Source organism: Seriola aureovittata, chromosome 9 (genome assembly GCF_021018895.1).
Source record: "Seriola aureovittata isolate HTS-2021-v1 ecotype China chromosome 9, ASM2101889v1, whole genome shotgun sequence".
NCBI classification, from domain to species: Eukaryota; Metazoa; Chordata; class Actinopteri; order Carangiformes; family Carangidae; genus Seriola; species Seriola aureovittata.
Window position 1 is genome coordinate 25,518,363 of NC_079372.1, and position 23,754 is coordinate 25,542,116.

The window sequence follows — 23,754 nt, forward strand, 5'->3', positions numbered from 1 at the left end:
CCAGGTCAAACTGTTTATTGTGGGTACCACTGTGTTATAGGAATCTAATGCTAAATCTCAGAAGCTTTCTTTAAAGTGCTCTGCATTAGAAACATAAATTCCTCTTGGATATGTTGCACATAGCTTTGGTAGTTGTTACAAAGCTTCATGATTATTAATATGGTTTCAAAGCAAATATTAAGCCAAGAATGCAGGTCAGTGTGGTTTGTAGCTGCTAAATAAACTTTTGTTTGAATTGGGAATTTGTTTTCACATCAATTTATATTTCTATTATTAGGATTATCAACATTTCTTTATGAAAACTGAGCTATTTCATAAGTTCCTGATCCATACAATCTTGTATTGGGAACTGCAAATGTGCCTTTTGGTGTCCAACAGGGAAGTAATGTAGGCCCCCTTCTTTCCTTGTTATAAATGCTTCTTTTGGGCGATATTAGTAGTCACTCAACATTCATTATTACTACTGTGCAGATTACATTGCACTACACATTTCATGGGATAAGTATAAGGTACATACAGACATATTTGAGGTCATAAATGCAAGCTTTCCACTTTTTAATCAAAGAAACTCACATTGAGAAAAGAAGCTCTGAAGCATCAGAAACATTTATTTTACAACAGTACATCAGATACTTAATTTACCCATACGTCTGCCTGACAGACGAAAACATTATTAGTCCATGCTAAAAACAGAAAACTCTACGTCTGTATGTACTGTGCCACTGCGTGTATATACAGCAGGTCTGCCATTTTGTCATGTCGTCAAAATGGTTCACATCTAAAATGCTATACATCCCCTTGACATACCAGCTAGTCGTTAATCAATTATTAAAAAGATAAGAAAAATAAAATAAATAAAATAATGCTTCAATATTATTATCATCTGGTTGCTATATTCATGTCATTGTTTTGGATCTAACAATGGAAGTTTGTTGACTCCGCGCTGCATTTGTTCAGACACTGCTGCATGTTTGGTCAAAAGAGGAGAAATGACAGAAATATATCAGGGATTAGGGATTTAACAATGTGACATTTCAGTAGGCAGTGATTACATGACATGAAGCACAAAAACTAGTCAGGTGAAGAGAAATTTGGTTAAAACAGAGCATCTGCAGGTTTCATAAAAACCCTTTAAAACGGCTCCTGAAAGATCTTTTTAATCCAAAATTGGACTGGAAATATAATTTGAAAAATTTGAGGACAAACTTAAAAACCGAAACAAGGAATAAAAATCCGACATCAACCTGTGTTCAAATGTGTTAACTCTGATTTGTACTGATCTAAAAGAATTTGTGTGATTTAATGGTGAAGACGTCTCATAACTTGATCTCATTCTTCTTTGTGGCCTAAAACGTTTTTTAAAAGATTTTTTGTGAACCTGCAGATTTCCTGAAACCTTTAAAAATTGCAATTGGAAGTCTAGAACTGGAGGGCAGCCATGGAAGAGACTTATTTAGCTCTTATTGCACTTTCTCATGATATGTATAAATACATGAGTGTGTGTTTGATTGAGCAATCAAAGGAAATATAGTCAGCAAATTAGCCTGTGGATCTAGGTGTGAGGGTTTTTTTTTGTTTTTTTTCTTACAAAAATTAAACAGTTGACACAAACAACCACAATGTTCCTGTGTTTTCTACAATAGCAGTGAGAGTGATACTCGTGTGTCACAAATAAAGAGGAACTACAAAAAATTAAGTGTTATTCTGGAAAATCATACCCTAACTAATCAGTCTGATGTAAACTGCTTTCCATTTGCTTTGAGAATTGTATAATCTGCTAAACTGCTGCCACACAAACAAGTAAGACTTTGGATATCGATATCCTCCATTCATTAACATAAATAAGAAAAACAATGAAAAGCAAATCTACAGAGATGAACAGAAGAAAAAAAAAAAGTGTTCAAATTTCCGACCTCCTCAAAGAAATACAGTGAAATCTAAACACACAGTTTACACAACATGTACAGTATCTTTTACTTTCTCACAAAACAAATTGAAAACTAAAAACAAACAAAAATCGGGCTCAATCAGTGTATGTGTGTGTGTGTGTGGTATGTCCTTCAGGGGGACAGCGAAAGGTCACTAATATATGGTAATGTACTGGTAACGTAACGTCTGGCACTAGTAACACTGGACTCAGCTTTAAATGTCAACCAGTGAGCTCAGTCCTTCACATGTGGAAGGAAAAGCGAACACACAGGAAGAAGTGAAGAAGAAGAAAGTGAGAGAGAGGAGGAGGATCGCATTGAATCCACAGTTGTGTTAATGTGACTAACTGTGAAACTGAAGCAGTGTGATTATGTTGTCATTAAATAATAAGAGTAACTGATCACTACAAGACTTTCCATGGACCCTGGATGGAGTAGAAAAAAACCCACCAGTGACAGTAAACATTTGCAGTATTACTTGACTGCTGGCTGGTGTTGATTTCCAGCTATCTGTTCAGTCATGGTCACACGTGCAAGGGATGGTTAAGATTCAGTCCCAGCAGCTGCACAGTTTCCAGAAGAATCTGAAACCTCCTCTGGTTAATTGTGCAGCGGTAACTGTGCTGGATGACAGAGAGAGCTGACATGCTAACAGGAGGCTACAGGCCACATTCATCAAACATAATTAGTTCAAATCTTTAGGAATCTCTTTCCAACTGTCTCGGACTTTTGTGATAACTTGTTGGTTTGTAGGGACCATCCGTCTGCCGAAGCAAAACCTGCAGTTACTTCAGAATGAAGACGCACTGAACTTTCTGAACCACCACTTTTTGTTTGATTTAAGAGAAGTGAGGGGGAATCGATGCCAGTGTGGCACCTGTTGACGTGCGAGCTGCCCTCTCCATACCGAGGGGGTGGGTGTGTGTTGTGTGTCCTGTGATCATGTTCATAAGGGTATTGAGGACAAATAAACACCTCTACCCCCACCCCCACCAAGTCCTATCAGCTCCTCACAGAACATAAAGATAGGGTCACTGACCTACTTCCAGCCAGCGTGGAGCAGAGCGAGAAGAAGTTTCCCAGCGAGCTCGGAGGAGACAGCTTCTTTCTCACGCACCAGAAAATAATGTTTCTGACTCATTAACAACAAAGTGCTGAATCATGTGTCCTATATCGGCAGTTGACAAAAATGATGCAACGTGTTTTTACAGCTACAACCAACAATATAAAGTTTATTACACGCAATGGCTTCCTTAACTCTTAGATTTAAGCAACAAAAGAAGAAGAACATCCACCTCCCTCCACAACATCTCGACAGGCGTCTTTCTCAGGACCGTGCTGGTGCTCACAATAACAAACTACAGAAAAAGAAATATAAGAAGTGAAAACACAATTTTATGCCTTAAGCCGACTATGGCACAATTTGTCTCACATGACAAAAGCATTACTGTAAAACTTCATTGCACATTTTTAGTGTTACTTATCTTCCAGTACTACACTTCCCACTGTTTAATCGACAACAGCAGGAATTGTAAGGCTTTTACTTTGTTTTTGTGCTGAGCTTCAGCCGTTTTCATGCTTCCTATTCATAATTTTTGTAGTGTGTAAAAAAAAAAAAGGAGTTTATACCTCCTACAGCTAAAACCATCTACTAATGTATTTAGTAAATTTTGCAAAGTCAATACTAAAACCTTAATGCTGCCCTGCTGTGAGACAGTTGGTATGTCCCTGTTTAACTCGGGGTCCATGCTCCTGATCACATTTGGATCATGTTGATTGTTATAAAGCATATTTGCTATTTTTGTTGACAGCCTTTTATTGTGAGCGTCTGTCACTCTTTAAAGTGACTGTTACACTGCGTAATAAAACTGGTTGTCTGATGTGTGTGTAGGAAGAAGTTCACACAGGATCACTCATGTTTCTTTACATTTTGTCTAACCAGTGTTAAAAGTTTATTTTTCTCTCCTCATCTTTCACTTCTTTCCTCCTCTTCTCTCCTCTCTCCACCTCTTTTTGAATTTAGAGAGGGAAAAGTTTGGGCTGAGCTGGTGAGCCAATGCTAACTGTCAGTAATGTATTGTTTGCTGGTTGGTGTGTGTGTGTGTGTGTGTGTTTGTGTGTGTGTGTGTGTGTGTGTGTGTAATTAATAATTAATGCTACGGATGAACTGACAAATAAAGTGTTGCTAATGTGTGTCTGTGTAGTATGTATCAGTCCTGTGATTGTGGTGGAGCAGTGTGTGTTATTGGTTGATACTGTAGCTGTGGTTACTTGTCAGATGTGAACTGAATGTCTGTTTGTATATATATGTGTGTGTGTGTGTTGTGTGTGTGTGTGTGTGTGTGTGTGTGTGTAATTAATAATTAATGCTACGGATGAACTGACAAATAAAGTGTTGCTAATGTGTGTCTGTGTAGTATGTATCAGTCCTGTGATTGTGGTGGAGCAGTGTGTGTTATTGGTTGATACTGTAGCTGTGGTTACTTGTCAGATGTGAACTGAATGTCTGTTTGTATATATATGTGTGTGTGTGTGTGTGTGTGTGTGTGTGTGTGTGTGTGTGTGCGTGTGTGTGTTTAGTATGCGTCGGTCCTGTAGCTGTGGTGGGCATCGGAGGTGAGCTGGGTGGTTTCTGTGGCTGAGGATGGCTGCATCACGATGGGCTCACCGCCATCTGGGGAGAAAACACATATTCAAAAGCATGCGAACTTCAACTGACAAACCATAAAGAACGAAATATGAAAGATAAAAAAAGGGCTGTAAGTCCCCTGCAGTACTTTGTGTTCTCAATCATGTTTCCTTGCAGTACCAGACAAAAACTTTATGCTGCATTTCCAAATTAAGCACATGTCCACTAAGAACAAACGTCATGTTTAGAAGTTGAACTTGCTGACAAAGATCCAGAGTGCTACCATCTCTATTTCAACTAATAACAGTCTAACAAGGCGTCATCCACGCGCCCCCGGTCCTCACCTCTCTCGTCAGCGGTCATCTGGGCCTCCAGGTCTTCGGGGGAGACGTAGAACTCGGGCTCCTGGTCCATGGGCGGCCGAGGTTTACATTTACCACAGCAACAGTTACAGCAGCAACACAGGCAACAGCAGAAATAACAACCTGTGGCCAGGCAGCAGAAGACGAACAAGGCCTGAGGGAGGAGAGAGAGAGAGAGAGAGAGAGAGAGAGAGAGAGAGAGAGAGAGAGGCAAAGAGATATTTAAAAAAACAGTGGTAAACATGGACTAATGGACTAGACAGAGCAGAGGCAGAGGGACAGTGATGGAAATCAAGAACCGGTTCCAAGTGAGAACTGATTCCAAATTGTCAGTATCATTGGAATTGGTCAGTTCCTTTTATCAATGCATGAAAATGTTGAAAAGAAAATCTGGGGGAACCTGTTTGAATGGGCCTGATGCAGCTCAGATCACAGTAATAATAATACTCCAGCCATAGCCTTATAGGCTTATGTTTACATTTTATAGTCAAAGCTAATTGTATACTATTGTGAGGACTGGACTAACCAGGGAGCACAGCCAAACCTCTGTGTTATATTTTTATTATTTTTGACAATTTTTTATTCATGTTAGTGTTAATATTCACTTATCCTAAGATTCTATAGAATCTTAATAAAATAAATAAATATTGTTTGTGTATATCTCATTGTGATCTGTATTGGTCGACTTATTCTTAGACCGACACATGGAGTAAACTGTTTTGAAGGAGGGAGGATGTAGTGGGAGCACTGGGGGGTCAGGTGGGATTGACTGCACTTCAAAGTCTGTCAAAAACAAAGACATAATGTAGCACAGCTAGCTGGTCCCGTTCAGTCCATCCTACCTTGGCCCACCAGCTGGACAGAACAAAGTAGGTGTTGACGTTCTCCTCTCCAAACTGTTCTGCGACATAGAGCCCCAGCGAGCCGTATTTGTCGTAGATGTTCTTCTTGGTGGCGTCGACCAGTATGGAGTGGGCGTTGTTGATTTCCTTAAACTTCTCAGCTGCCTCTGGGTTGTCCGGGTTCTTATCTGGGTGAAACTTCAAAGCCAGTTTCCTGTGAAAAGACAGAGGGAATTGATGATTTAGACACAGGAGTAAAGTGACACGCACCCTGTGCTACTATGTCTTTCTCTAAAATATGGAGCTGTGGCAGGTGTAGCTAAAAAACTTTTAAGTAAAGAAAATGACCACAAACCTGTCTTTGGTTTGAACTGTCTTTAAAAGCAGGGGGAAAATGAAAACAACAGTTTACATCTTTAAAACCTATCTAAATGTCACCGTTTAAAAATGGTCTTTAAATATGAACTTCTGTTTATTTCAGTCAATCCACTTGACCCATTTAAAGAGTAGGACACAGACCACTGACGCCCTCTAGTGGTGTCCAACATAACACATCAGTATCAAAGATGGCGTCACTCCCAACACTGAGGGGCTGGTGTGGAAGATCATACCTGTAACATTTCTTGATGTCCTCTGTCGTGGCGCTCTTGTCGACTCCCAGCACAGCGTACAGCGATTCTCCTGATGTGGAGAGAGCCCTCTGTCTCTGCTGCTCCATGGCCTCTCTCTCTCTCTGCTCGCTCTCTCTCTCACTCACTCACTCTCTCGCTCTCTTGCTCTATCACTCTCTCACTCTCACCTGTCAAGGAAGAGAAACAAGAAGATAGGACAAAGGAGCTGGTGACCCAGAGGTTCAAATCAAAACAACTTTACAACTGTACGTATTCTCTTGTATATAACAAAAACAAAACAATACAGATAAATTAAATGACCAATTAACAAGACAATTACAATGGGGGGTGCAACTATGATTATGTTAAGTACCAAATAAACTGCTGATTATTTTCATGATTAATCGATTAATCCTTTGATCTACAAAATGTCAATATCTCAAATGTACAAAATCACAATATCTCAATATAATTGTGATGTGTTTAAACAGGGGGGGCAAATAAAAAATATTTATATTGATGACTTATTGATTAATCTGCAAATAAGTTTATTAATTAACTGATTGTTATTGTCAATAAAAGTGATCAGTTAAACAGTTTCCCAGAGGACAAGGTCCTTCAGATATCATGTTTTAAACCGACCAACGTCCCTGAAAACCCCCAGAGATATTCAGCTCACAGTGATATAAAACACAGAATCTGTGGCATTTTTCTGTCTCCTGAAAATCAATTAACTGACTAATCAAAATTCAATTATTCTACATAAATGTCGACAGACCTTTCGCTGTGTGATGGACAGAATCAATCACTATTCCGTCCCATCCAGTCTCCGAATGTCAAATCAAACTTTCGAGTACAGGACGACCATTAAGACTCTCTGCTGCTGATATATTTTACACTGAACAGTGTTTTTCCTTCCTGGTTTTACAGAGGCTTAAATGGTAACAAATCTAGGGCTGAGCATTTTTCACAGGGACAGGTGGAAAGACTGTAGAACATCTTTAGTCAGAAGTATTTATACAGGACTGCATGAGAGCAGCTCCTGTGTGAATGTAGAAACATTACTATAATATTTAAGGAAATACCATAAGAGCATAAATGGAAGTAATGATAGAGACAAAATATAATTTATCAATATATTCATTTATATACTGAATGTTTATGGCCACATGGTGACAGTGACTTTGCTAACATGGTGTTGTGGGATTTCAGAGTGTGATGGGCAGAGGAAGAGAAAGGAATAAATGAGTTAAACCTGGTTAACCTAAGTTCATGTCACACAGCCAGACAGACAGGTTTATAAGGCAGAGAGATTTACAGTCTGTGTCCTGAATGAACCTGACTTTTAGTGAAAGGAGGAGACGTGGTGGCTCCTGGCAGACACAGTGAAAAAAGGAGGCTTTGATGTAGAACTGTCAGTGTAACCAGGAAGAAGGTCACAGTGGTTAAAGGTATGTTACCTGAACGGTAAATTGATGTTATTTTTATTAGCTGGATGACATGCCGCAGATGGTGTAGCCTAACATGTCTTATCTGCCAAGGAGTTGTAAACTTAAACATTATTAGCTCCATGCAAATATTAACCCTTTGCAATATCACACGTACAATCAAGCATCAACATCATTTCAGTCAACACACAAAAAAAACTTCCCAGGGAAAAATCCACAACAGGCATACACAATCTAATATAAACCTTAACTCATGGTTTTACCACCATAAACATCATGTCATGCAATACCCTAAATTCAGAGTTCACCTTAGTGAAGCTGATTAGTTAACCTCCTCCACCATGTCAGCTCTGGTAAGTCAGCTGTTATCTTATATTTAAATATATAGAAGCCAAATACATTTCTATTGTGGATGAAACATGAAAGGATGACAGTGTCTTTCTTTATCTGCAGAACTGATTAAGGAAGTGTTGAGTATCACCATGATACCACAATAAGGTCACACTGCATGACAGTTGCTGCTTTCACAATCACAGTAACCTCTATAAAAAACATGTAGAGTGATCAAGCAGAATTGAAAATAAATAAATAAAAAATGCACCCTGGAGAGTGAACAATTACTTTTAAAAACATGTTTAATGACTGAATTAATTAAAGTTGTCTTGATTAAATGACTTGCAAAATGGGCAGGTGTGTCGATAATGAAGCTATCCACAGGCTGTTTAGCCAGTTTGTTCCTTTGGTTTAATTGGCTCATTGTTGTCTCAAAGTCAGTAACTTATTACCTTGACCTAAGACACATACCGCTGCTGTCAGTCAGTGTTTAGATCCTGGCAGTTTCATTATGAACTGTCAACAGGAATACAGGATATCTAGTGTGGTAGCTTCTTTGTCCAGGCTGCTCCAGCTGTAACTGCTGCACTCTTTTATAATAGTGATGATTTAGAAGTTAAGGTCATGTTATGCAATATGAGCCTTACTGCTAAATCATCTGGTAAAAGCCTGATTAAATGAATGTAAGAGTGTGAAGGAGTGAGGTGGGGTTATACTGGGCACTGCAGGTCTGTTCACCCTGAAAAGACATATTAAAAAACAGCACTAACTCCATCTCCTGTGGGGCCACGTGGTTTATGTACAGCAGGCATCATAAGATAATTCAACCAGACCACAAGACACTTACAAAGTCGCACACCCATCGACAACAATAACAAACCAGCTTCATGCAGGAAGTGAGCTGATTAGACGCCATGTGAATGTTTGCACAATGGGTGGACTGACTGTTAAACTTGGGTTACTTATTTGTAGATTTGAAATTTATGTACAAAATTGCTGTTAAAGAAAAGATACAAGGTTTCTGAATCCTGAATGAAAAATCCACTTCCTGGCCTTTGAACCGAGCAGTAACTAACCGTGGCCGGTGCAACCCAGCCAGACAGCAGGTGTATGGGGGTTAGCGGCTTAGAGACCACACTAAGCCTATTCGGCCTCACAGACACTAAACAAGACTGCTAGATTTAAATTAACAACAGGAGCTGCACACTGTCTTCACATCAGAGCAACACCTCTCTGATGAGCAATTATCACACTATGACTCATGTGCTATATATTCTAACAAGAACATGGTTCCCATCAGAGAACTTTGCACATCTAATAAAATGTGATATGTGTCGTGATACCATTTATAAGGAGGCTGAAGTAATAAAACCAATGTGTTCAGGGTATCGTGGTGGTTTGGTGGTTAAACTGCAGTTTGATTTCAGTCTGGGACATTTGTTTCATGTCACTCCTCCTTTCTCCTCATATTTATTGTCCACCTGTTAATTAAGGAAAAGTGCTATAACTTTACTCACTGCACAACTCCACTCCAGCAAGCGACAAAGCCAAATTCCACACTTTAGAAACTTAAAGGTGAAAACACAGTGAGGATTCTGACCAGTACAGGAGGCTGAAGGCCAATATCGATATTTAGAGTGTAAAAAAAAACTCATATGAAGAATCTCTTCAATTATTTAGGTATTAAGGAAGATATCTACAGAGCAGGCAGTATGTAGTACTATGTTGCAGTATACTCTCTGTGACAAAATCTTAAATTTGATTTTGCTGAGAAAATTGATAATAAAGATTAATTTTGAAAAAAATAGTTGCTTCTTTATTTTCTGTTGATTGATTAATCATTTACCCTTCTTTGAAAAGCCAAAATCAGCCAGGTGTCCGGCTCTATCACTCATCCTGCAAAGATGTTTTTCTATGTGTGTGTGTGTGTGTGTGTGTTAAACTGAGGCAGTGACTGGGAGGAGGTGAACTATAGCAGATTGTGGCTAGTTACATCAACACACAGGATAATCTTGAACAAACAAAGGATGTGACCAAGACATAGTGTGGATTAAGACTCAGTCTAAAGAGATACACACCATAAACAAACACACTCAGTGCTAAAGAAAAGTCAGATTCAGAGGAATAAGGATAAAAGATAAAAAAAATAGCAAAATAACTATGAAATTAAAACAAGTCCTAATTCTGCGTGTCAGCCATTAGTCTCTCTAAAGCCCTATATGGCACCAGATGGCCGCTATTGCCATGGCAACCCTACAATGCCTCGACACGACACGCCTGACAACACATCGATTTAACACCTCCCTAAATCCCGCCTACCACTGTGCCTCGGATTAACCAGTCACAACACAGATAAACCTCCCACTTGACTGGGATTAACCAATGAGGGCGATTCACCCATACACCAGGGATTATTAACTGAGAGAGGGTTCTAGTGTGTGTGTGTGTGTGTGTGTGTGTGTGTGTGTGTGTGTGTGTGTGTGTGTGTGTGTGTGTGTGTGTGTGTGTGTGTGTGTGTGTGTGTGGTGAATAATCACAGCCAACCACCACGGTGAGCCTAAACCAACCTGAGCAGCCAGTGAGATTTTGTCCTGTTGAATGAGCTGAAAGTCAAATTCACAGGAATAAACCGGGCGGAGAGAATGAACACACCTGTAACGATGATGACACCAGATGGTCTGTGTCTTACACTGTGAGTGTGAGACTTAATATGACCTTACACACCTGAGTCTTTCACCTATTTTTATCTTTTTTTTTTACTCAATATCATCCACTGAAGGCTTTTCACTGAGCAATGAAGCTGTAGTTGTAGCTCGCCTGCTTCACGCTGCTCTGGCTGCCACAGCTGTTTCTCTTTAGTCCGAACTACAGCGGAGAAACTGACTCTAGGTCTGTATTTGTTCCATTTAGGTTCACACTGTCAAACACCATGCAAATCCTCAGACTACCAAGTATCAAATATCAAATAAAATCCTCTGCAAATTTTTTTGAACTTTATACAGATATCAACATTGGCTGGAACTAACAATCAATTTCATAATCGATTAATCTCTAGTTTCCTAGAGCAGAAGCTGATATCACGAAATATCTTGTGTTATCCGACCAAAATTTAAGACTTTAAATTTACTATGATGTTAAAACAGCAAATAAGTCTATTCTATCTATTCGTCTAACTTTTATTGTACAACAGTCCTGCTTATTGGTTTGTATACATGTATATTTTCCCTATTACATTTGCAATGAAGAACATTTTCATCTTTATTTGCTGCATCTGTGCTGTGCCAATAAATCTTTTTTTTCTGTCAATAGTTCACGCCTCATCCTTCTAGGGCTGCACAATTAATCGAAATAGCCACAATTATTGATAAAGGTAAAATGCGTCACAACATACTTTTGTAAATGTAATATAAATGCACAGTGGTGCTACTGAGATTCCCCGGCCAACAAATCATATTCTACAGATCCCAGCAAAAATCCAATCATCATCATTTTTATATTTTTTTTCAGTGAAAATTAAATGAAAAATGACCATTCCTTCTAAAAAACTAAATAGTGGTTATTGCAATCACAACATCTGTCAAAAAATAATCGCAACATGATTTTTTTCCCCATTTCATTCCATCGTTCATGTCAGTAAATAAAAACAGCATTTGAACCCAAACCAGCGCCTCTGTTCTAATCAAAGTTCCTGAGCATCCCAGCAACACTCAGATTCTTCAACACTCAAAGGAGAAAATCTACAGAACTGAGATAGTAGACACCCTGAAAAGAAAAAAACAAACATTAGTGTATCTTATAAGAAAGCATGCAACAATTCAGCATCACCTTTGCATCAGGATAACTCACAACTGAAAACAATACATATCTTAAGGGATCACCTCGGTGGAATGATCAGTGCGGCAAAATTTCCCCTATTACCCAGCCATCCTGAGTCTCTAACATCAGCTCACATGCTTTACTGCATGTGTTCAGAACCTAGGCAGAAACATCGGTGTACGAGCATCACTCACATTGTTTTTGTACTTTGTAATTTCCAAGGTTGTGTAACTGTGCTCTGGAAGATGTTAGTGTTGTCTCCATAACAAACAAAACATAATCAAACAGCCTGTGAAAAATCTGTAAAATGGCCAGAGATGCTGCTGTCTGTATACTCTCTGTGACTTGATGCAGCTTGACTGCACCAAATCCATGATCATACAAGGAGCTGTTCAGTTTATTGTAAATCCTCTTGCAAAAAAGCAGAGAAAAGAAAATAATAGAAGCTTTAAAGAAGAAAGTAAAATAGAAGAATTTAGCAAACAGCACTTGTACAACACGATGCAACAAACCATGTACTATTATTAACCAACAGGCTTTGTTTATGTTTGATGATTTTAAGAAGCTCAGCTGAACACACTGAAGCATCCTTTTGGAAACACATTTCTTTACTTTGATGAAGAACAAAGTTTAAGAAGCATTGTTCTTCACTGGAACAACAAACCAAAAACACAGGGGATTTAAATAAATAACATGAGGTTCAAATCAGAAGTCATTGTCAGGTCACACAGATGCCTGCAGATTTTCTGATAAAGCCAATTTTTACCCGGGGAAAATGATAAACCAAGAACACAGAAAAGGAAAAAATAAAATGAAAATCAAACATCCTCCACACATGAATTTAACATTCACAACTGGGAGCTTCACAGCCCAGGCTGGATTACACTAGAAGAGAAGTGGTGCATCAGAAATCAAAAGTGTTTATAGCTGATGTGTTACGTCCCTGCTTGAGCTGTTCTGACAGAGTGTGCTGGTCCCTGTAGATGCAGCAGCTTTTATTGGAGAAGTTGTGAGTTTTACTTCAGATGATAAAGAGATTACTGAGGGTGAAAGATGTGAGACTGACTCACTTCCCTTTACTGGGACTCACATCAGCAGTTCTCCTGTCAGACATACATTTCACCAGCCAAATGATAGGAGAGTATGACAGTTATATCATGGTTTGTGTGTGTGTGTGTGTGTGTGTGTGTGTGTGTGTGTGTGTGTGTGTGTGTGTGTGTGTGTGTGTGTGTGTTTAGCTAGAGTCACCGTTGATGCTTTTGTGTGTGCACTTTTCTCTTTGACTCTTATATTGTGTGTGTGTGTGTGTGTGTGTGTGTGTGTGTGTGTGTGTTTAGCTAGAGTCACCGTTGATGCTTTTGTGTGTGCACTTTTCTCTTTGACTCTTATATTGTGTGTGTGTGTGTGTGTGTGTGTGTGTGTGAGGGAAACTGAGAAAATAGGCCAGCGATCCTGTTGTCATCTTAAAAGGAGCCATCACTCCACACACACTCACACACACAGCAAGAGATAATATAAGAACAGTAAACTGCAACGCTTGTATTATACAAAAATGAAGAGGGAAGCAGAAGATCTTTTGGTAGTTTGGTTGTTCGGCTCTGTCTGAATAAACGGGTTGCTCTTTGCTGTTTATAAGACAGTTTGCATTTCATGTCTTTAACGCTTTTGATAAGTCACTTCCTGTGGGGAAGAAAAGTGTCACTATCTCAAAATCTACAGAAAATTGTTATGTAACAGTGGCTTGTGAATATGTTTATATGTCAGAATCACGAGGGGTTTGAGGGAAGTGTGGTAACTGACTGAACTCAGAAATGTTATGAATTCAATTTGTGACAGTGAAAAATGTGCAGGATATAGTTCTCTGTGTTTTACACTGACATATTTATGTAGCTCCCTGCACAGTAAGAACTTTGCATTTAAACATTTATTCATAAGTTACCAAAAACTTGGCTTTGCCACGACAAATCTACACAAGTACTGTAGCAACATAATGACTGCTAATACTGTGGTGTACACTATAACCACAGGTAAACATGCGGTCCCTGTTAAATCCCATTCCTGAAGGCATACTTGTGTGTGTGTGTGTGTGTGTGTGTCCTTACTTTCAGTATTAAACCTCTGTTTATCCAGAAAAGATTCACCAAACACCGAAGCTCTTTCCCAGCAGCAACACCTAGATCCACTGTCTTCTACTTAGACACTGTATATGTGTGGTTGTTTTGGGAGACTGTTATGTAACTGTCATCATCTTCAGCTGTTCCATACTGAGGTCACTGTTTTGTGAATCTAACAGGAAATCATTGACTAAAAGTTTTGTGTGTTGTTGTTACAGTTGTCTTGTTTCTGTATTTCTGTGATGCCACAGTTCAGGCCCAGGACTAAAAAAAATTGGATCAAAATGAGGAATTCACTATTTGAAACATGTTTATTCATGTTAACAATCTGTTGCCATGGCGACTGTTTTATTTCAAGTAACGGCTGGTACAGTGCAGTAACAATTAGGGATGGGCTTTTTCAGTAATTTAAATATTCGAGTACTCTCATTAACTTATGAACGAGTACTCGATTATATTATATTATTTTACTAAAAAAAAAAAAAAGCCTGATCCGTATTTTTTTTTTAAATAAAGAAATACGGGAGGTCCGTGTCCGACTGGAAACACAAGCGGAAAGTTAAGCGTGTGTTTCCAGTCGGACACAGACTTCCCTGACCAAGCCTTCTGATTGGCTGTCGGAGAAAATGACATGCAAGTCTAACGCTGTTTTTTTTTTTTTTTATCTTAGTATTTCTCGACATCACGGCTGCCATGGTGCACGTAACGCTACTGGAGTTGAACTACTGTAGCCACAAACAACGCGTGCGCTGGTGCGCGAGTAGTTAAACGCTACTCGAATAATGGCGTACCCATCTCTAGTAACAACATGGATCATTTCAGGGTCATAGGTGACGACACCACTGCATGACATGGTGGAGGAAGGAGACAATTTAATAAAAAAAGAAAAGAAAGTACAACATACAGGAATGAAAGATCATGCCACAATAACAAGTCACGAGTCACAAGATTTTTGGCTATGCTTGAAATCTTAACAGGCACTCACTCAGAAAAGGTCCCAGCGGGAAGCTCCATCTTCTGAACAATTTTTTAATCTAATGAACATAGAATACTATCTCTGCCATTGCTGTAGCTCCATGGCTGGTTGCTGGTTGGTGCTTTTCTTCCCCCTTTACAACAACAACTAAATACTAATAATAAGGAGGAAGCAGGTAGAATAAAACACACGTGCTGCACCATAGCAAGTAGCCATCCTGCTTTTGTTGACTTGAAGGGCTGCTTTCCTATATATTCCTACATATTAGGTGTTGCAGACAGAGCACACACAGCTGCAGAAGAGGTGGCATGTGATTTGGAGCAGGGAACATGCACACTCCTGAATTAACGCAACTCCACTTTTAATAGGCAGAATATTATCTTGGTGGGATGTTTGTTTTAAATTCTTAATATATTATATGTATCTAAATGTAGTTACAATAATGTGTGTAATGTTTCACACCACATTTACAGACTGCTGAGACAATAAAACAGCAATTTTTTGGTTAAAATTTTTAAAAACATATTTCTGTTCTCATTTATTCTGAGCTGTTCTGTTTCCCTCATTGCTGCTTCGTGGGGAAGACATGGATCATTAGTCAGTATTATTGACTACACAAGCCACCAGCTGCTGTCTGTGTATCTGTGCACGCACGCACGCACGCACACACACACACACACGCACGCACACACACACACACACACACACACACACACACACACACACACACACACACACACACACACTGCCAGCCTTATGTTGTTCTTTGCCAAAATGAAATACAGAAAAATGCAAATGGAATTTAAATTATGCAGGGAGGATATTAAACTTCTCAAAGTCTCCCTCTCTTTTGCTGACGCCTGCACACAATACTTAACATTTAAAACACTGAACAACAAACTCTGGACTGGGCCGCTGCTCATCACAGTACACAGTCACAACTAGGGGAGCAGTAACTGTACTCTTTATTTTTTCTTGGACATCTTTGTCACCTGAAGACTCTCAGCATCAACCTATAGACATGACTCACACTGATAAATGTAAACATCCAAGCTGTGGATGCTACACATACACACATCTCCAGCTGTGTCCTTCTTTGAATGTAATGAACATCTGTCTGCAGCTCAAAAAACTAAATTTAAGTCACAGGAAATTAATCAGCAACTAGATATTTTGCTTCACCTTTTCCTCCCTTTTCTTCAGTCCACATCCATCACTTCTCCTCCATCACTCTCACCATCATCACACCTTCCTCTGACGAAGGTGTAGAACAGGAAGAGTTTGCTCTACACCTTCATCATCACTTCCTCATTACTGTCACACCATCTCTTCCCCTCTTTTTCCTCATTCTCAGTTTTTTCCCCCGCTCCTCCTCTTGCCACATTTTACCTCTCTTCATTGGTTTCCATTTGCCTTGTTTCTAACCCCTTTCCATGTCTCTTCTCCTTGTGCTTCCGTTTCCAAACACCATCTTCTCTTCAAGAGTAATTTATGCTTCACTTGTAGTTTCCTCCTGCTTTTCTTCCTCATTAGATTACAACAGTTTTATATGGAGACCATTTATTAATGAATTTCTCCTGAAACATTTTACAAATTGCCACACACCAAAAATCTGCTTCTTAAGGCCACTTTGGCCTATAAAGCTATGGAAAACAGAGACTGCTCATTTAGAAGAAAAACAGGGAGTTTCAATTTCCTATATTGTATAGTAATAATAAGGAAATGATGACTGTATGTGCAGCGTTTTACACTGACACACTCCAGCCTCTGCTCAGATATTAATCTCTAAACAATCTTCCAGGAATCTGATCTCAACTTATCTCTGCACTTAAAAATACAACTTTCATAAAAGGAGCAAAAATCTTTTGATAAACACCAGACCAAGTCTTTTACTCACTCACAGGCCTCATGTTAGCTGCTTAATGATCACCATAATTATTAATATTCAAAAGCTGGACACAGAGAGAGATAAAAGACATATGATAACTGAAATTATGAATAAATAATGATTGAATGAATACTAAAATGCACCAGTTTTGGCTAACAATTAACAGGCGCATTTCCTGGTTTCAGCTTCTAATTTTTCCTCTTCTGTTTCTGATTTTATAAAATAAATAAGAAGCTGCAATAAAAAGACAAACAATCAAAAATTAAAGTAAAAGTTTCCCTGCAGGTATGAGAGTAGAAAAGCTGGTGATTTTATTGATACCACAAGTCACTTGATGTCCAGTAAAATGTAAATGCAAAACAAATTCAGAGACAAACAGACAGTCACTGATTACTTATTGTGAGAGTGGGCGGCTTCACATTCATTCATTGAGATCAGGTTACACACACACACACACAAACACCCCCCCACACACACACACACACACGCACGCACGCACGCACACACACACACACACACACACACACACACACACACCACACACACGCACACACACACACACACACACACACACGACAATCAATAGACGGTAATGTGACCTCAGTAAATACAGCTGTCACATAAACACGAGCAGAGCAGGAAACTGGTCACTGGTGCATGTTAGTATTCATTCATTCACTATGACATTCAGAGTAGACTAAAGAAACATTTGTAATACTCTGCATCATCTCCTTTTGTTGAGACCCAATGACATTACAGTTCGAAGGTAGGAATAATTTTTTTCAGCCACTCAAAAAGGTCTAATGTTGTTGCCCACTGTTGGAAGCTTCCCTGGTTGGAAAAAGGGCCAACCTGAGATCTTATAGGTGAGATTAAAAATAGTGACATCATCCTCCTGTGCCAGAGCAAAGATTTGTCACAAAAATGGCAAAAAATCATGGATCAAACCAATGCAGCAGCAGTTACAAACTCACAACAACCACCACAGTTTTTGTGTCCACTGAACATGATGTCAACAAGACGAATATGTGACTTGACGCTAAGAATCTCCACCTTATTCCAAGAAACCTGTGGTGCAGGTTGCTCAGACAGAAAACATCCCACATGATGATGGAGAATGAACCCAAAGCGCGAAGTGTTATGGGTAATTTGGCACCGATTTCTCCAGTCACACAGGACAAACGCATAAGTACCTTTCAGCATCGTCTGCTTGGTAATTAACCGATGAAGCCTCTGGGTTCAGCAGTGAAAAATCTTCAAGTGAAACTGCAAGTCACATTACCAAGTCAAATAATTACTACATACTGTATCATGGCATGTGGTAGTCAGTGGCTAATCATAACTGGACAGCTGAGCATAATAAATAAATCTGAGGGCTAACATATTTAACTTCTTCAAAAATCACAGTGAGCACAAAGTGCTGACAAGGCCATCATTTCGAGCAAATATATTTATACAAATCAGACACACACACACACGCTCACAAACCTCTCCACAGCCTGCTTTCCCATCAGTCTCTGCGTCTTGGCAGAGGGATGCTGTGATGCAAAAAGGCCAATCCAATTCATTAGCTAATGTCCAATCAGCTGTCTGTCAGCATTCATGCATCAGCTTTCTCAATGGACACACCGATGCCAGCAGTGCAGAGAGGAAACATTACAGTAATGACCTGGACTCTGCGAAGGTACACTGGGCAAACCCATGCAGACAGAATAGAAGGAGTGCAGTTACCACTCACTGTCACAGTATTTAGTTATAAATAATGAATTTGTAAGGCTGTAATATGAAAATATTTGGTTTGTTTCAGTGCTGAAACAATTCAATATTTTTATATTTGGAACAGGTGGTTAGATAAAACAAGCTATTTGAAGATGCCAACTTAGGCTCTGAGAAATTTTAATAGGCACTTTTCACTATTTTTTTTTTTTTACATTTATAGACTAAATTAATAATTAATTAATATAATATCTATAATATATAATTATTGAAAAAATATCAAACAGAATAATCAATAATGCAAATAATGGTTAGGTGCAGCTCTAGTAGGTTTACAGGATGTTAAGACCAATGAGCACAATTTATAAACAATTCGACTAATTGTTTAATCAACTGATAATTTCAGCAGTACAATCGACAATCGAAGGTTTTCAGGTTAAATACCAAAAACAGCTGGGAAGACCTGAACAGAGGAGATGAATGAAAAACACCATTAAATTCTCCAACAGTTGAGATAACCCCTGGGCAAGACATGGTGTGTATGACTGACTGCTTGGCAGACCCGCTCAGTGCTCCACAACTAGAGTGCTGTTGTACCGCTCAGCTCAGGTGTAATTGTGAAGCCTGCACTGCTAAAAATAGTGCTGTTTATTCTGATCTTGATAAAATAGGGTCTCTGGGCAAATTAATGCTAATTAACAGGTTTCCAGTTGCAGTGAAACTCTCACATCACAGCTTCTCTTGTCATGCTTTTACTTTCACTATGGAACTCATCGTCATGAAAAAGAAAACACTGTACAGCACATCCATGATCTTTCAGAGCAAATCTAGGTGGAATCACTGTTGAAGCTCAGACAGGGAGGAGAGGAATGACAGTGAGGACAGGGTGGGGGAGTCAGGAGGATGAGGGTGGAACAACAGAGGCTGACAGAGGGGAGACAGCTGGGTGAGAGATGGAGTGACAGAGAAAAAAGAAGGAACTGGTTCAGACTGGGAGAGGAAAGGAGACAGAAAGTGTGAAGCTGCAGGAGAAGGGGACAGTGAAGGTGAATATTTGACAGCCCCGTGTGACTTGTGATCACAGGACTATCTAGAGGACACGCTCATGACAAGACTCATGACCTGGGGCTATTAGTAGCCACCATCTCTCGTTCAAAAGGGGAAACTTAACTGTGTTTTTCCTTCAGGGGATCAGTGGTCGCTCTGATTAGGATATATACACCTGTAGATAAGGGCAGTCTTATCGTTTTCTTTACTTACAGTGAGAAAAACTGACCTGCTTTTCTAGTGTGGTAAGATTAGCCTAGGTAAGCTCATCTGGATGTCAGCAGCTCTGAAGTAGGAAAACACCTGCAAAGATGAATGGCTGCTCTAGCTAAACTACACATATTTATAAAGTCACATACAAAAATAAGATTATAATGAAAATAACTACACTATCTATTTATATGCAAAAAAGTCCCAGGACTCAAGGTGTTGTCTTCAAATTGCCTGTTTTGTGCAACCAATAGTTAAAGATATTTAATTCACAAAGATATAAACCAGCAAAAAACAATCACAGTGCGTGTGTGTGTGTGTGTGTGTGTGCGTGCGTGCGTGCGTGCGTGCGTGTGTGCGTGTGTGCGTGCGTCATCATGGCAAAATGTGGTCCTGGAGAAACATACTGTGACGGAAACTATCACAGAGGTGGGTTTGAGTACTTTGGTAGGTGTTAATATGTCTGACTGTCGGTGGACACATTTTGTCAGAACGATAGTGTCCCGACTGTCATGAAACTTTACAGGTTCTGTAGTTGGGATCAAATTTTAAGGATGGGTTTGAAGATGGGTGTGGTCCAAACCATGAGCACTGAGTACTCATAATAATGTAGTAATGACTACTGAGCACCCATGGGTCAGTCAGACAGTCATTGCAGTTGGTGTGATCCCATTGCGAGATGATCTCTAGTGCATGATACCAAAGTGAATATTTCAGACTGTTAGTCGCACAAAAGAAGATATTAGGAGATATTACATCGGGCTGGGCTGATTCCAACAAGGATTTTTCACTTTTTTCTGAGATTTTTTTTTACAACACAAGTAATTGATTGTGTGAGAAAATACTCTATGAATCGATAATGAAAAATGCTCATTAGTTGCAGCCCCTGTGTTCACCCTTCTGTGAGCCTGTGCAATGACTCTCTTTAGAAAATGCAACAAATGCATATGAGCATATCACTATACAATAAAAAACACTGGGCTGGTCTCTTTCTCATCAACTGATATGCAAAATTAGGATCAATCTATTTAAAGTGTGTAAAGCTCAGGTCCTGCAGTCATCTGCAACTGTTTTTATTCTGATGTCAGAGACTGAATATGAACTGTGGCAGCCTTCTGTATGAGGATACAAATATCAATACCAGACACCAGTGAGCCAAAGTAGGAATTCCAGCTGGGGGATAATTTTAGGTTTTCAAGGGTCACAGCAGAGACACTCTGACAGGAAACTGTTACACTGCACCACAGCTACATGAAGCTGCAGAAGTTAAGAATAGGCATAATGAATTAGGTAAATGATGTATCTATAATAAAATTAAAAACAGACCAGAAACAAGATGCTATTTTTTAAGGGTCATTGAAAATTAAATATTGGACTACACAAGACATTTGAAGACATCACCAAGGAAACTGTTACAGACATTTTTCACTTTTTTGTAACATTCATAGACTATGCCAATAATCAAGTAATCAAATACATGATTAAATAGATAAATTGATAATTGAAAAAGGCGTTTGTTGCAGCCATAGTTCTTACCAGCGAACTGAACCACATTTACCTTTCAGTGTAACTGCAGTGTGGCTGCGGTGATAATCTCCCTCTCTGACCTACTACTGCTCTGTAACCTGATTTGATGTGACTGGCTTTTATATGAGTCACTGATGACCACTCGTACCAGAGCTCACACTAATGACATCATCCACCATGATGCCTTTCACTCAACCCTCACACAGACCAGCTGAGTCAGAAAAATAATATGATTTGGTCAAATGTTTCCTCCACATACTGTAAAATGAAAATGACTCAGATATGACTGTTTAAAGGAAAAGCACACTCCTTGCAGTTGATGCAATTTATTTGTTATTTAACCACTTTAAGAGTGAAAACATAATGTATTTAAATAAGTGATCATGCCTCTTAATTCACTATCGTTGAATTACAACATCTGTTAAAATAGTTTTGCACTGTCCCTGATAATTTCATTCTCTAAAAAGGCTTGTGTGCAAAGATAACAACCGTGAGATTGGGTACTCAGTCATTTGAGTATAGATGCACAACCACAGCTATTTTTTCTAGTGATATTAATATCTACTACTTTTGAGCAAGTATTAATACAAACGTATGTACAACAAGTCATTCTATGTAATTAGATTTTTCTAGGACACCCTCAGGTACTAGCAGTTCAGTAGGTTGTGCAGCTGATGCTGATACATTATTGTTCTTCACTAATTATTAAAATACATCAGAAAATTGCCTTCAAAGAAAACTCTTTTTTTACTGAAAGCTTATCTTAATCACAGCGCTGGTCATGGTGTCTTAAAATAGACAAAGTGATTTCCAGTTGCCAAATGACTGTACTCTATCAGCTCTTTAATTGATGTTGACTTTACTCCAACATAATGTTTAAGTGTATTCTTATTCTACTTTTATTCTACTTTTATTCTCCTGCTAGTTTGACAGTTAAATTCAGTGGCATGCTCCCTGAGGAAATCATCACAAAAAGAAGAAATCCAAAATTAGACATATACTGTAAGTAAGTAATGTTGGATCTCACAACTGATTATCAATACTATGCAGATACAGAACTTCAGCGCAACATCACTACATCAGACTGTTCCACTAAAATCTGCCAAAGCAACTTAATATCCATAATGGAGAAAATGCATTATATAATAATAATCCCTATACAATGATAAAAAATTTTTTATCTGGTTCGCACTTATTATGGAACAAGTTTTTCATGGTCTGTGTTCAGAGTCACTGCTGCATGTTAAGGTGGAAGAACTGATGCTCAACATGATTTCGTTGAAGGATTGAGCTGCAATATGGTTAAAAACATTACAACTGCAGCTAATACTACACCCTAACCAGTGGCTGACCAGGGTCAAAACCACAACTGTATAATAAAGTTATGATTAGGAAATGTTTATATCATCTTCTGCCATAAACATGAGTGCCCTCTCACACATGCACACACGGTCAACCGGTTTGTAACACCACCTGCCACTCCATGTACACATCACATGAGGACAGAAAAAGACAGCAGCTCCACTCCAACTATTTCAGATTCGCTCGTAAGCAAACCAATAATAGACACTGACCCATTAAAACAATACAATGGAAATAATTTAGAGCACTTAGCTGTTTTTTCTTTAATAGGTGACAGGCTATTGATCAACTTACAAGGGAAGAGTTGAACCTGGCTCTCCAACATTTCCAAAGATCAAAAACACATTGGCCCCTCACTTGGCTACAGACTGCAAATCCGGATTTACCCTGTGGTGTCTTCTCACTGTTTTTACTCAAGACTGACTAAATCAGTCACATTTCAGGGCAAAATAATCGATATGACGCCCCGGGATCTGAATCCAGCGTCCACCTGCCCTCACAGATGGTAATGTATGGCATTCATTTTGTGACTGGAAACGAAACTAGAACATACCGGTCGGCTCGGGAATCAAACCGCGGTTAAAGCGGATAATCTCCAGGCACCGCATCAAAGGAACACACACAGCATCCATGTTGGTTAGCACGTCTATAGCCTCGCCTACACGGAGCGATATGCCTGGTTTGAATAAGCCAGCTAGCACTTAGCTCGCTAACTAATCCAAGGGCAGCAAAGCTGGCTAATGTTAGCACACTGCCTAATGGAAACGGTTTCTTACCTTTTTTCAACCCCGGGCAGTCTGGTTCCTCTTCTTCTTTTTAAGCAATGCGAGTTTTATAGAACTCTCATCCCAGTTCAGCTTTCCTGTCCGCCGCTAAACCATTCAAACAGCCGGCAGGCACGGAGCTAACAGCTACACTGGGGAAGAACAAGCTGTCAATCCAGGC

At 39.2% G+C, this 23,754-nt stretch overlaps 1 protein-coding gene across 3 annotated transcripts; it reads right to left on the bottom strand.

The window, feature by feature from the left end:
• Positions 1 to 587: 587 nt before the first annotated feature.
• On the bottom strand, positions 588 to 23,740 carry dnajc5ab (DnaJ (Hsp40) homolog, subfamily C, member 5ab). Of its 3 annotated transcripts, none has more exons than XM_056385507.1 (5): positions 23,586 to 23,740; positions 6,373 to 6,560; positions 5,762 to 5,975; positions 4,902 to 5,073; positions 588 to 4,602 (listed from the first exon to the last, which is right to left on the bottom strand). In XM_056385507.1, the coding sequence occupies exons 2-5, from the start codon at positions 6,477 to 6,479 to the stop codon at positions 4,505 to 4,507; spliced, it is 591 nt and encodes a 196-aa protein (XP_056241482.1). In that variant the 5' UTR covers positions 6,480 to 6,560; positions 23,586 to 23,740; the 3' UTR covers positions 588 to 4,504. The 3 variants fall into 3 exon arrangements, with proteins under 3 accessions (XP_056241482.1, XP_056241484.1, XP_056241483.1); XM_056385509.1 differs by lacking the exon at positions 23,586 to 23,740 and adding an exon at positions 23,363 to 23,382; XM_056385508.1 differs by lacking the exon at positions 23,586 to 23,740 and adding an exon at positions 14,072 to 14,133.
• Between the last annotated feature and the right edge of the window lie 14 nt (positions 23,741 to 23,754).